Raw genomic sequence first — 12,179 nt, forward strand, 5'->3', positions numbered from 1 at the left:
CCATTAAATAATTACTTAAATGTGTCATTAAATAATTAAAATACCAATTATTTCAATATTTACATTTACATTTCACGATTTACATTTACATTTACATTTCACGATTTACATTTACATTTCATGATTTACATTTACATTTCATGGTCCTGTGTTGCAGTGCTTCATGAATTGTCAAACTGTCAAACTCGCCCATCAAAGTCAGTGGGTGGGGCTAACGCTAATCTAGTCTGATCCATTGCTTTGGTCTGAAGTAGAGCACCTGGATAGAAAAAAATGGAGGATCTTCATAAACTTTCTAGGGAGTTGGTGAGAGAAGTTTTAGAGTTAGCAGAGGATGTGGAAGCAGGATCTGCTGACCCAGAGCATGTAGGGAGTAAAGCAGAGGAACTTATTGAAGTTCTTGGAGTTATTTCCTCACTTTCCGACCAAGATATTGACCACAGAGTGACTGCAAATTTAGAAGAAGTAGTCCACCGCTTCTCTGGTACCAGGGTGCACCAGGCCCAACACACACGGGAACCGGGGCGTTTGGCGTATGACATACCGAGTGCAGTTCTGGAGCATCAAGTTCTTTGTGGATTACCCGCTGGCCAAATTGCAGCGATTTTCGGAGTGTCAAAGAGGACCATCAGGAGGCGCATGAAACAAAACGGTTTAAGGTATTTAGACTAAATTCATGATTTTTCAGTTTATGAATTGCCGGTCTCATCCACTCAGAAAGGATATTACGTTTAGGTAACATTACTTGATGTTTTTGTTTGTGCAGAAAGACAGACCTCTATTCAGCTGTGAATGATGAGGAGTTAGACCGTATTGTGAGTGAAATTCACAGAAGACATCCAAACACTGGCTACAAGCTAATGCGTGGTCATCTGAATGCAAGAGGTGTGCGTGTTCCAAGTGAGTATAATAATATGGGCATTATTTACATTTATTTTTAATGCGGAGCTCCGCCCTTTTGAAGGGTTAAGGAAGCCCGCTTGTGAAAAGACGTCGCCCCTGAGATGCAGAATGTATATTATAGAAGAGAAACACATTTCAGGACCGCTGACTTGTATCATCAGAACAGACATGTCCTGTGATTTTTAGCCTCCTATTTAATAGAGGTGGAACAATAACTGACAGTAATGTTCTCAGCATCCGGATGTGCCCCCACCCCCACTGTAAAGGGTAAAATATAATCATAGAAAAGTGTGTGTCGTGTGTTCTGACGATACAAGTCAACAGTGTAAAGTTCGAGCATGTGGGATCTTTTATATATTAATAGAGGGACAATATCTGACACTACAGTACATTTTTGAGGCTGTGGTGGTTCTGTAATAGTTTACTGTCTAACACACATCATGTCTTTTACTATTTCCTCAAAATAAGTAGCTAGTGAGTGTGTGGTTATTCATTTTATTTTCCTCCCCTCAGTCTCAAGACTGCAAGAGTCTTTACGCAGAGTCGATGCTGAGGGAGTCTACATGAGACGTCTAAGGCTGCGTGTATTAAGACGACGGCAGTATTCTGTTCCTGGCTCAAACTCTTTGTGGCATATAGATGGCAACCATAAGCTCATCAGGTCAGTGATATTAGCAGATAAACAATGCATCTTTCTAGATGTTTCATTGGAATTGTTTTACAATAAAGTTGTTCTTTTTCATGTTTACAATTGGCTGACAGGTGGAGATTTGTTGTCCATGGTGGGGTGGATGGATTCAGTCGTTTAGTGGTCTACCTGACTGTGGCTGGCAATAATAGAGCTCATACGGTCTTACAGAGCTTTATTGCTGCTGTTGAGCAGTATGGGCTGCCATCAAGGGTACGGTCTGATAAAGGGGGAGAGAATGCAGATGTGGCAGAATTCATGATCAGAAGCAGAGGTACTGACAGGAATTCACACATCACAGGCAGAAGTGTCCACAATCAGCAGTAAATAGAAATGTTTGGCAACTAGGCTCACACAACAAACATACCAGTTGAATGTACTTCTTCAGCATATGTCACGTAAATTAACAATTTGTCAATTTTATCCTAAACTCAGAATAGAGAGGATGTGGAGAGATGTTTATGAACATGCCCTGGACCTCTTTTATCAGATCTTCACTTCATTGGAAGATCAGGGAACACTGAATCCAGACAATGAAGTCCATCTTTTCACACTGCACCGGATCTTCCTTCCACTAATTCAGCAAAGCCTCGACTCCTTCCGAGATGCTTGGAACTTTCATGGTCTGAGGACTGAAAGGAATCAGTCACCACAGCAACTCTGGAGAAGATACAGAGAGCAAGGACCTGTGGAGGATCCTACTGAGGTTAAAGAATGATCAACTTTAACTGTCTGTTTCCCCAAAGGAATTATGGGACAAAATATTGTGCTAAATGTGCTACTTTAAATGAAACAGGTTATAGTCTCTTCAAAGTCTCCTGAGCTTTCAAAGATCAACCTCTGTGTTGTAGTTTCTACAGTGCATACTATGCACAACGGTATTATTTTACAAAACTGAATTGAATAGGCAACCTTTAATTTCTCACCGACTTGGTGACCAAAAATAACAATCTTAACTACCTTGTGTAATGACATGTCAAACTAGTTTTAAGTACAAGATTGATCATGCTTGTCCTCCATTCAGGTTCCTGAGGAGTATGGGATCGACTGGAACGGACCTCACAGTCTTCATGGAGGCACTGTGTCAGTCCCCGAGGTTCAGCTGGCCCGTGAGCTCTCAGATGAAGAGGTTACCATTTTGCCAGCTCCAGGAGTTTCTGTAACCGATGCACTTAGATTATATGTAGAGACTGTGCAAGTTTTATCAAGAATAATAGCAGACTGATGTCCAACCCATGCTTTTATTTAGCGTGTTAGAACAAGCAAGGATAAACTGAAAAAGTTTGCTTTCCTTTTAAAAAAACTTCCTGTCTCATTGTCCACAGAATGAATAACATGAATGCTGTACTGTTTACATTGAAGGTGCAGAACTGTTTGGTTCAGTAAATGGAAAAAATATGTAAAATAAAACAAAAGTCAACTACTGCACAATGTGTTAATGTTTTCAAAGACACTGAACTCGTGTCAATTGACCTGACCTACTGAACAGTGCATGCAATGACATCTGTCTGAAAAAACTCAAACAAGTCCAAATCCAGTCTGTGCACTATTTATGGCAGAGACAAGTGCTCTTTCAAAGTCCATGTAGGTTTTGAAATGAGCTGGCAGCTTTAGTGTTTGGAAGCATGTGGAGGATGTAGGAAGGGTTCCCCCAGAAATCTCCACTCTCAGTTCAGGAGGAAGCATCTCCCAGCCAACCCAGAATGTCAGCAGCTGGGCAAGGGTACCTGATGAAGCTAAGTCATAAAAAAAAAATGTTTTAAATGTATCCACGAGACATAGAAGCATTTGTAAAGAGAGCAATACATTAGCCAAATAAGGTGTTTATACCTGTTTCAATGAACATCCTTAGAAAGCCAGTGATGCGGCACGTGGACTCTAAGTCAAAGTCTTCGTCACTGTCCTCAGCTGGCCATGTAATTTTTTTGTAGGAGCATCTTAAAGAACACAAAAATTGTAATTATTTTAAAGGGAGAACTTATTTTGGTGAAGGAATATGCAGATCACATTCTTGGTAAATGGAAAATACACGCAACTCATCAAATGAAGTCACAAATATAACTAAATTACTGACTTACCTGGGGTGTGAACTGCATTTCAGCCATTCTGGGGAAAAGAAGTGGGACAACATCTGACCTAGATGTCAGCAGGGGCCATACCTTCACATCTTTCAGTCCCTTTCTCAACTGTTTAATTTGGCGCATGGTCCTCCCAATGACCTAAGAGACAGACCCGACCCATATTACAGCCCAAATCCTCAACTCAAATTTTACAAAAGTTGGCACAGTAGGGAATATGTTCATAAAAGCACAATAAAGTACTTTATAAAATCCATTCAAATTCTAATACAGAATATATCAACCCTTTACAAGACATTTACACATAAAATAATGTATGCCGCTATTTAGATGTTACATTACATTACAGTCATTTAGCAGACGCTTTTATCCAAAGCGACTTACAATAAGTGCATCAACATTGGTAATCAAAAGAACTACTAGTCACCAGAAGTCATAAGTACATTTCCTTTTCCAAACAAGCATCTAAGAGCATGAAGCAGAGCATAACTCAGAGCCAAAGTACAGTGCAGAAACAAGAAAAACAGTTAGTGCTATAAGTAGTACGAATACAATAAGTGCAACAAGCTAGTATGAAAACAATAAGTGCTAAGTGGAAGGCTCAGGGTAGCACTTCCTGAAGAGGTGGGTTTTCAGCCTGCACCGAAAGATGGGCAGCGACTCCGCTGTCCTGACGTCAGTGGGAAGTTCATTCCACCACTGTGGGGCCAGGACAGAAAACAGCCGTGACCGGGTCGATCGGCCGCCAGGACCTCTGAGCGTCGGGGCAACCAATCGCCCCGAGGCAGCAGATGTGTGTTTTCCCGGGATTTCCCTTCATTTTGCAACAAATCACATTCTACCTGGATAACAAGTTAAAGATAGTGCTAGTTGTCCTGTCTACAGTCCCAGTTTGCCTGTGATTGAGAATATGGGGTGCTTCATGCACACTTGACAACACCGTTCTGCTTAAGACATAGCTAATGGATGAATGGGGAAATCCCACTTTCTAAATTTCAGCAACTGGTGTCTGTTGCTCGAATGTTTAAAAACTGTAAATGAAAGAAATTAACAGTGGTGAACTCTTGACTGTATCAGCTTTTCACAATAGGTTATCAAAAAGCAAATTCACATAACCAGACGTGTGTTGTTAAGGTGCTCTCAATGTACTGTAGTGTGATTTTTTTTTTGTAAAGGATTACATTTTGTTTTTTATGATCTTTTTTCCTGTGTCAACATTTGTGAAATTGGAGTTTTCTTAAATATGCCACTGTCCTATCAACATTTGCAGGAGTGAGAAATGTTGTAGCAGTTAAACTGTATATACATTAAATGGTGGTTTTGAATAACTTTAACATGGCTATGGGCAAAGATTAAATATCATTAAGTATTCATAGCATGAATTTCACCACTAAAATTTGACCTTTTCCATCTCTGCCAGTGCTAACATAACAAGCCAGGGTTCACAACACTTATAATTATAACTATATAATTTCAATAACTACAGCAATGAATTCTGTCACTTAACCAGCAGAAACTCACTGCATGGAGTAGAAGTTTGTTATGAAGCCATCTCCGATTTGTTTTGGTGACTGCCGGAAGATCCCAAGACATGGAAAGATCTGAAACTGTGTCCTTCTGTTCCAGTGTAAGTTCTTCTTGTTCAAGCTAGAATCGAGACCATACAAGTTATTATATTTGCCCAAACAATAATTTTTGCAAGACAAAGTTTCTTTTATGATACATACCAGTTTTATGATACTCCTGATGTGCAGATCAGGGCAGTCTTCTGTAACAACAGTTGCCATTTCAGGGTCCCCATTGAACAGTACATGAATTACAGCAGGACTTAATCCTGTGACATGGGGACCGTCATGCAGAAAGCTGTGGGTCAACATCCTTCCTGCAACCTGGAAGAGGTTGCTTTCAATGAGTGCCTCTGATGCTGCTGGAACCAGATGGTCAGGTTCACCCTCAAATAGCAGTGTTCGGCCCATTCCTCCAGTAAAGTACCAAGAGAGCAGGGGATAAAGTCACAACAATTAACCACTTAAATACATTTTTAAAAGTGCATCATATTAACCTTCAAAATAGTAAGAGACTTACCAAGGTCTAGACTGAATCCAAACTGGAGTTTGGATATCACTGTTGTCATGAAGTAGCGCATCACTCCCTCTCTGACAGCAACATCACCTGAAATAAAATACTGATAATAACACAGTGGAAAAACAGTCGCTGACTAATACAGGTAACTGGATTAGGTAACATTTAACAAGCAAGAAAAGAATTCCATTCTCCCATTTAACAATTCCATATAAGATACTTGAGTGGTATAAACTTTACTGATACATTTATTTTACAAACTTTATATTACTTACCAGCAAGAGTGCAATGAAGTGGACATGCCCATTCTTGCTGCTGTTTGTAGAATGAAAGAAGATCCCGTTCCCTGTCCTCTTCAGAGTCCCTCACATCCATCTTCATTCTAAGTGGTTTCCCTGTTTCATGTTCCTTTAGTCTTTGAAAGCTTTGGCAGCTTGAGCTGGTTCTTTAATAAGCTTCCATTCTAAACAAACAACAACAATAAAGTTATCTATTTCAGAGAACATGTTGTGAGTTGGCATGTTACCTGCAGATACAGATATCCTCTGAGTTTACAGAAAAGGACGAAAATTCTGTCCATGTCACTGACAAAACGTGAGACTCAACATCTTCAGAATCTGTCACAAAGCTGAGTTGACATAAAAACAGCATTCTGAACAAAATCTAAATACATTAACAGTTAGAATATATAACCTATAGCAACTCTATTGTGATGACACAAACCAGTGTCTGCTTCGTTGTAATCCAACTGCTCGTTGACCATCACTGCTGGTACTACTGCACCCTCAGCTGATGCTCCAGGCCTTACTGGACTGTCACTGACTACAGCTGTCTCAGTATCATTTTGTTCACTTTGACCTCCCTCTTCTCTTTCCGATTCCTGCACCGGTGTCCTTGAAGTTAACAAAATTAAAATTATGGTCATACTCCCTTACTTGTGTGCACAACACTCTAAGAGAGACATTTTCCAAAAAAAAAAAAAGAATATGCTACCCTTACATTGCTTTAGGAGGTACATACCCATTGCAGCTCACTCTGTGCAGCCTCATCTCCGAAAAGGGAACTTCCGTCTTACAAGTGATGCAGGGGATGACTGGACCAGAGGGAGGACATGAGCTCTCCTAACAACAAAAAAATGGCTTTTAATTAATCATTAAAAGTCACCAGTAAGCTTTGTTTTGATTATGTATTAACCCTTGTGCTCCCCTTGGTACATTTTATGTACTTTTCAATTTAAAAAAAAATTAAATTAAATTTTTTAAAAAATAAATTAAAAAAAATCGATAATTTTGCCTGTGTTAATTGTAGTGAGACAAAATTTTCAAAGGTTTTCAGTTTTTTATCAAATTTTAAAATTCCAGTGCTCCATTCCATACTGTTTTATTGAGGCCTTTTTCTGTAGCATTTCTGACTATTGCTTGGCAATAGAACTCATGATATTCATGATGATTCATCTTTTGTGTTTTTATCATTTAAAATATGAGTTCATATTCCCAAAATGGCATTAAAGGGTTATTTTTTAATAAACTGACACTGCTCAAAAAATAATAATGCATTAAAAATCAATGTTGTTGTCCATTAATGACATATCCAAGGATGCTCATACAAACTGTCATTACCTAAAAAATTCCAGTGTGCACTTACTGTATAGAAAATATCATTTTGTGTTTTTATCATCAGGCATTAAAGGGTTCAAATTATTTAAGAAATACATGTACATTTGATAGTTATGATTAGGACTAAAGTTGGTCAAAAGATTTAATGCAGTGAAAGTGAAAAATATATTTTTACAACACTTTTTAGAAAAAAACAGTTTTTGCACCAAAGGTATTACCTGTTCTTTTTATTTGAAGGGAGCACAAGTGTTAAACTAGGTACTAGGTAAATGTATGTAGTCCTACACAAGCTAAGGGTAGATCCTGCTGAAGTGGCCTTATGTAAATTGTAGCTTGTCCAATCATCGTCGATGGATCCTTCAGATGGCCAATTGTGTATCCAGTGCTGGGACACTGAATCAATGCCAGATGTCGACTGCGTGTAGATCCAACAATTTTTAAAAATTCGAAGCCTCTCCCTTCTTGGAGCTTTGGAAACACTTCCATCAATTTATTTGTTATGACCATGGGATCATTGTCATTCCCTGGAGAAAAAAATTAAAATAAATCATAACTCATATTGACTCACCTAAAACTAAGCAAATAAGCCTGTGATAACTAGGCATATTATTCACACTATGAAAAGCAATTAAGTTTGAGTCAAATATGAACATTTATATACATTTAACAATATTTATGACTATAAAAAGAAATGCCGAGTAGAACTGCAAATAATTTCAACGAGCCACAGGCAGTACAAACTTTTTTGGGTTTTGGTAAATGCCTAGTTTAGCACTGATCTGAAAATGTCACTTTTTGCTCTCCAAGTCCTGAAGAAAGAAGGTCCGCTCTAAGCAATACGCTTGGGAATACATTCGCCTTGTGGTCAGCCAAACAACAGACAGTGTGTGTGTGTAGCTTCTTCGGCTAATTTGGACTTGAGCTGGTCTTCTCGTCATATTCCTTCTGGATCCACCGTTATACGGCGCAAAGAGCCTTGCAACCTCGGCTGCAACAAAGATACAGATAAACGTCACAGCTCAATGCCTCAACTTCTATCTTGGGATGCTCAAGCCAGCTTTTATACTCCACCATTAACAATGAACGTATTACACACGAAGCATAATGAGCCTACCGCCTCCAAAAACATTTTCGATTAGATCTAATTTAACCCACACCTTTGTCCCGAGTCATTCATTAGTGAGAAAGGGCACCGGCAGCTGCCGCGGCAGGTCAGTGGCCGCTGCCTCAGACACCGGCAGCGGTTGAGAGATTAATTAAGAAAACCTCGCAGATGAATGCAGAAATCACGTAATGGAAATGCTACTTCCAGCGCGTCAAATACAACACTGACGACTGTTTTATGAAATAAAAAATAAAAACAAATGTCGATAACAGCAACAGTTGCCTGGCAGCCTCACCGGGAAGTGCCACTACTAGCTGACGCTGCCACGAATCGAGCTAGCCCTTGCTGTGATTAGTAGCACACCCGGCTAACATGAAATTACTTAGTTTACCTTGGACAGGTGTACGCGATGAAGCGGCAGGGTTCTGCTGCGACTGAGCCGCCGGAGCCGGAGGAGAATTAGCTGCTTCTCGCAGCAGCTCCGGGCAACTTTTAGACATTTTGTCCTGGCGGTCTCAACGTTTGGGGTTAGCAGGACCGACTTGGCGGTAAAGTTTAGTTTAATAGTTATCTAAACCAACGTAGAGGCGAACAGCGCCACCCAGTGTATTGGAAGTAGCTCTGCATCGATCCATTATCTGGAATTGATTTGTCTTGACTTGATGCGCAGGGTAACCAATCAGGCGTTAGGATCCGCCTACCAACTTTGATGGGCGAGTTTGACAGTTTGACAATTCATGAAGCACTGCAACAAAGGACCATGGTAAATGTAAATCGTGAAATGTAAATGTAAATCGTGAAATGTAAATATAAATATTGAAATAATTGGTATTTTAATTATTTAATGACACATTTAAGTAATTATTTAATGGTGTATTTATTTATTTCATTTTGGCACTTTTAGTCCTCCATACAATCTCCCCTCATTTTGGGCTAATTGGGAGTCAAATGCACTTTGACAACAGATAGTAATCAAATGTACCCTCTCAACAGGCATAAGAAAGACATAAATATTGTTAGTGAAGTAGAGAAACAAGTAAGCATTCCCTTTTTTGGAACTACACTACGTTAGAATTTTACTGCAGGAAACAATTACCCACAAAGGTGATTTAAAGGGAAAGATCATTCCTTCTTCTTTAAGGGTCAGGGTTTTAGTCCCCTACAGAAAACCTGTGTGAACACAAAGTCTATTCACAAACATCACAAGAAGCAAGAAGAATGTACACCTTCCTCTAAACTTGCAAACCAACATTTACTCAATATTGTGAGAGAGGGGAAAATAGGCTCCAAGATCTAGCAGCATTACTTTAAGTGTGCAGCAGGTGGCACAAATGCTGCAAAGTTAGACAAACCCACACAGAGTTCATAGCAAGCTCTTTTTAGAGCAACATTAGCATCTCCAGTGAGGTTCTCAGCAGATGTTATGGCAGCAAATGATGGCATTTTACTCTCTTACTCCCGTCTTTCAGATTATATCATGCAGATATTCAATCCAACTAAAAACATGTAAAAACAATGAAGGGAAACCACACACACACACACACACACACACATTGCACTGCTCACTGCACTCCTGATGCAACCGACCCATAATTAGACAGCACATTTCCTGTTTATATGCTGCCACGACGACTGCAGCGCTGCCACGATGTTGCCTCATTACCAGATAAGACCGTGTTCACCGGATATGTCTTTTCTTTAAAGTCATAACAACACGTTTGATTTTATGTGGCATATTATTTAGCTTACATACAAATTTAAATGAAATAAAAAACATGTTTCTGAAGGAAAAACTGTATTTTTGACTTCTGTAATTGACAGTTATAGTTACTATAAACTTTTTATATAAAAAAACATGTGTTATTGGCCTGGTGGCCTGTAAAGGATAAGCCGTGTCAGATAATGAATGGATGGAAACATGTGATTATATTATATTATGTGATGCAGTACTAACAGTCTCTGCTAATCTACCAAGTACTATACAAAGGATTCAAATTCAATTGGCTTCACATTAACCAACTACAACATTAAACTATTCTCACATGTATCCGTTAGTGATAAGAACAGAATAATATAATATAATATTCTATAATAACTTTACTCTTTGAAAGTACCATTGTGCATAGTGACTTTTTTATGTTTGTTATTTTAAAGCTAGAGTTGGCAACTTTAATAGAAATAAGTTTTTGTCATATATCTGCTCAAAAGTAGTATATGAGACAGAGCATCTGTGAAAATAATCCGGTTTCTCTGCCTCCTATGGCATTTTATTACGTTCAAAGGAAAACAACCACTGAGTTCTTCCACCACAACTGGATTCATACCATCTTCACATTGTAAGAGCAGCAGATAATCAAGAGACTAAATCATGTTGAAGCTTGGAAAAACAATTTGTTGAACTCATGAATGGCATACATCCCAACAATTCGAACAAGATGCTGTAAATGTTAGTGTGTCGGCATTTTGTTTTTATTGCTATGAATACGCTGTAACATCTGGTTAGGATTTTTGTGATCTCTCAATGCTGATATGGGTGGATTAGCGACGTTTGCAGCACAGTTTCTAATGCAAGTCAGAACCTTTCATTTTGTCAGCATCATTGGTTTTTACACTCTGTTGCCTGAAAAGATAGAAGAAGAAATGTCTGAGTTACTCATCTGAGCGGTCAGTGAAAGTGAGTCATGCTGGTTTGTGTGTGTGTGTGCGTGTGCGTGTGCGTGTGTGTGTGTGCCTCCATTCACAGAGCTTGCATTGGAAACAAGACGTAGTTTCAGTAAGCGGAAAAAGAGTTTCATGCCAAAATGTGCACCAAAATGTGCAAGGTGCCACCCGGTCTGCATAAACACAACATAGGCTGCACCAGTCAGGCAGCTTTCAGTGCAAGTGGCTCTGTCTGGATGTATAGCAAACTGTATCTTGAGTTCAGGATGTGGATTTGTGGCTTACTTGGCCAGCTCGTTCTTTAGTGACTAACACTGCAACTGCAGTTAGATTATTGTCAGACCTTATTGAAATATGGTATGTATGGTCTATTATTTTTTTTAAAACTGCTAAAAGGCGGAGGACTTCCTCAAAGGTTTCACAAGAGCACATTCAGGCTCAGACTCACATTCAGACTCGCGACACCATTCACTATCAAACATCCAGCAGAGAGGAAGCACAATGGATGCGGGAGCAGTGATGTACACGTTGTTGGAGGTGCTCATCGCTGTTAGCTGCTGTCTTCGTAATGTGCTGGTTGTTTTGGCGCTGTGGACCAGTAAAAGCCTTCAACAGCCCACCTTCTGCCTCATTGTCTGTCTTGCTGTGGCCGACTTCATGGTTGGCTGTGTGGCCATACCGTTGGCTGTGGTGGTGGATGGACGAGTGAAGGCTACATTTTCTGCACCATACGGGGAAACCTTCGAGAGAAACCAGGCTACGGTCCCCACAAACAGTCTCAGAACTACCTGAAGAAAGAGAAGCAGCTAGCCAGGTCTCTGTCTCTGGTCTTGGCTCTGTTTGCCCTGTCTTGGCTCCCTCTTCACATTATGAACTGTATTGTTTACTTTGGTGGGCCGAACAATGTACCAGAAACAGCTTTTTATTGTCAAAGTTCAGCTCAACACCCTCTTCACTCTACTTGTCAGCCACTCCCTCCTCATCAGTCTAACTCCCTTCACCTGTTCACTCACCTGCCTCTGATCACTAATCAAGCCACTATATAG

At 39.7% G+C, this 12,179-nt stretch overlaps 2 protein-coding genes and 1 pseudogene across 8 annotated transcripts; 2 read left to right on the forward strand and 1 right to left on the reverse strand.

Moving 5' to 3' along the window:
- Nucleotides 1-264: 264 nt before the first annotated feature.
- LOC137877376 (uncharacterized) lies at nucleotides 265-3,016 on the forward strand. 5 transcript variants are annotated; one of them, XR_011103526.1, is made up of 6 exons: nucleotides 265-659; nucleotides 767-900; nucleotides 1,417-1,564; nucleotides 1,666-1,865; nucleotides 2,027-2,297; nucleotides 2,616-3,016. XR_011103526.1 is itself a non-coding variant. In XM_068717247.1 (5 exons), exons 1-5 carry the CDS (start codon nucleotides 274-276, stop codon nucleotides 2,814-2,816), a joined length of 1,140 nt encoding a protein of 379 aa, XP_068573348.1. In that variant the 5' UTR covers nucleotides 265-273; the 3' UTR covers nucleotides 2,817-3,016. The 5 variants fall into 5 exon arrangements, 1 of the variants encoding a protein (XP_068573348.1); XR_011103525.1 differs by having other exon boundaries at nucleotides 2,082-2,297; XR_011103524.1 differs by having other exon boundaries at nucleotides 1,666-2,297.
- Nucleotides 3,017-3,025: 9 nt separating this feature from the next.
- Nucleotides 3,026-8,911, reverse strand: LOC137877377 (G2/M phase-specific E3 ubiquitin-protein ligase-like). 3 transcript variants are annotated; one of them, XM_068717248.1, is made up of 10 exons: nucleotides 8,864-8,911; nucleotides 6,772-6,872; nucleotides 6,475-6,644; nucleotides 6,027-6,214; nucleotides 5,755-5,841; nucleotides 5,397-5,647; nucleotides 5,191-5,316; nucleotides 3,670-3,810; nucleotides 3,422-3,528; nucleotides 3,026-3,327 (listed from the first exon to the last, which is right to left on the reverse strand). In XM_068717248.1, the coding sequence occupies exons 4-9, from the start codon at nucleotides 6,130-6,132 to the stop codon at nucleotides 3,496-3,498; spliced, it is 744 nt and encodes a 247-aa protein (XP_068573349.1). In that variant the 5' UTR covers nucleotides 6,133-6,214; nucleotides 6,475-6,644; nucleotides 6,772-6,872; nucleotides 8,864-8,911; the 3' UTR covers nucleotides 3,026-3,327; nucleotides 3,422-3,495. The 3 variants fall into 3 exon arrangements, with proteins under 3 accessions (XP_068573349.1, XP_068573351.1, XP_068573350.1); XM_068717250.1 differs by lacking the exon at nucleotides 6,475-6,644; XM_068717249.1 differs by lacking the exons at nucleotides 6,772-6,872; nucleotides 8,864-8,911 and having other exon boundaries at nucleotides 6,475-6,687.
- A 2,362-nt stretch (nucleotides 8,912-11,273) lies between these two features.
- On the forward strand, nucleotides 11,274-12,179 carry LOC137877459 (uncharacterized; annotated as a pseudogene).

Source organism: Cebidichthys violaceus, unplaced genomic scaffold (assembly GCF_023349555.1).
Source record: "Cebidichthys violaceus isolate CVI_PGR_0920_01 unplaced genomic scaffold, fCebVio1.0.p SCAF_21, whole genome shotgun sequence".
Taxonomy (NCBI): Eukaryota; Metazoa; Chordata; class Actinopteri; order Perciformes; family Stichaeidae; genus Cebidichthys; species Cebidichthys violaceus.

Excerpts from the sequence above, each read along its gene's own strand:
- LOC137877376 (XM_068717247.1), top strand. The coding sequence starts at position 274 with ATGGAGGATCTTCATAAACTTTCTAGGGAGTTGGTGAGAGAAGTTTTA. Across the intron at positions 1,565-2,026 it reads GGCAACCATAAGCTCATCAG|AATAGAGAGGATGTGGAGAG; the intron begins GTCAGTGATATT and ends TCCTAAACTCAG. Across the intron at positions 2,298-2,615 it reads CTGTGGAGGATCCTACTGAG|GTTCCTGAGGAGTATGGGAT; the intron begins GTTAAAGAATGA and ends TCCTCCATTCAG.
- LOC137877377 (XM_068717250.1), bottom strand. The coding sequence starts at position 6,132 with ATGAAGATGGATGTGAGGGACTCTGAAGAGGACAGGGAACGGGATCTT. Across the intron at positions 5,317-5,396 it reads TCAGGAGTATCATAAAACTG|CTTGAACAAGAAGAACTTAC; the intron begins GTATGTATCATA and ends TCTCGATTCTAG. Across the intron at positions 3,811-5,190 it reads ACAAACTTCTACTCCATGCA|GTCATTGGGAGGACCATGCG; the intron begins GTGAGTTTCTGC and ends TCTGTCTCTTAG.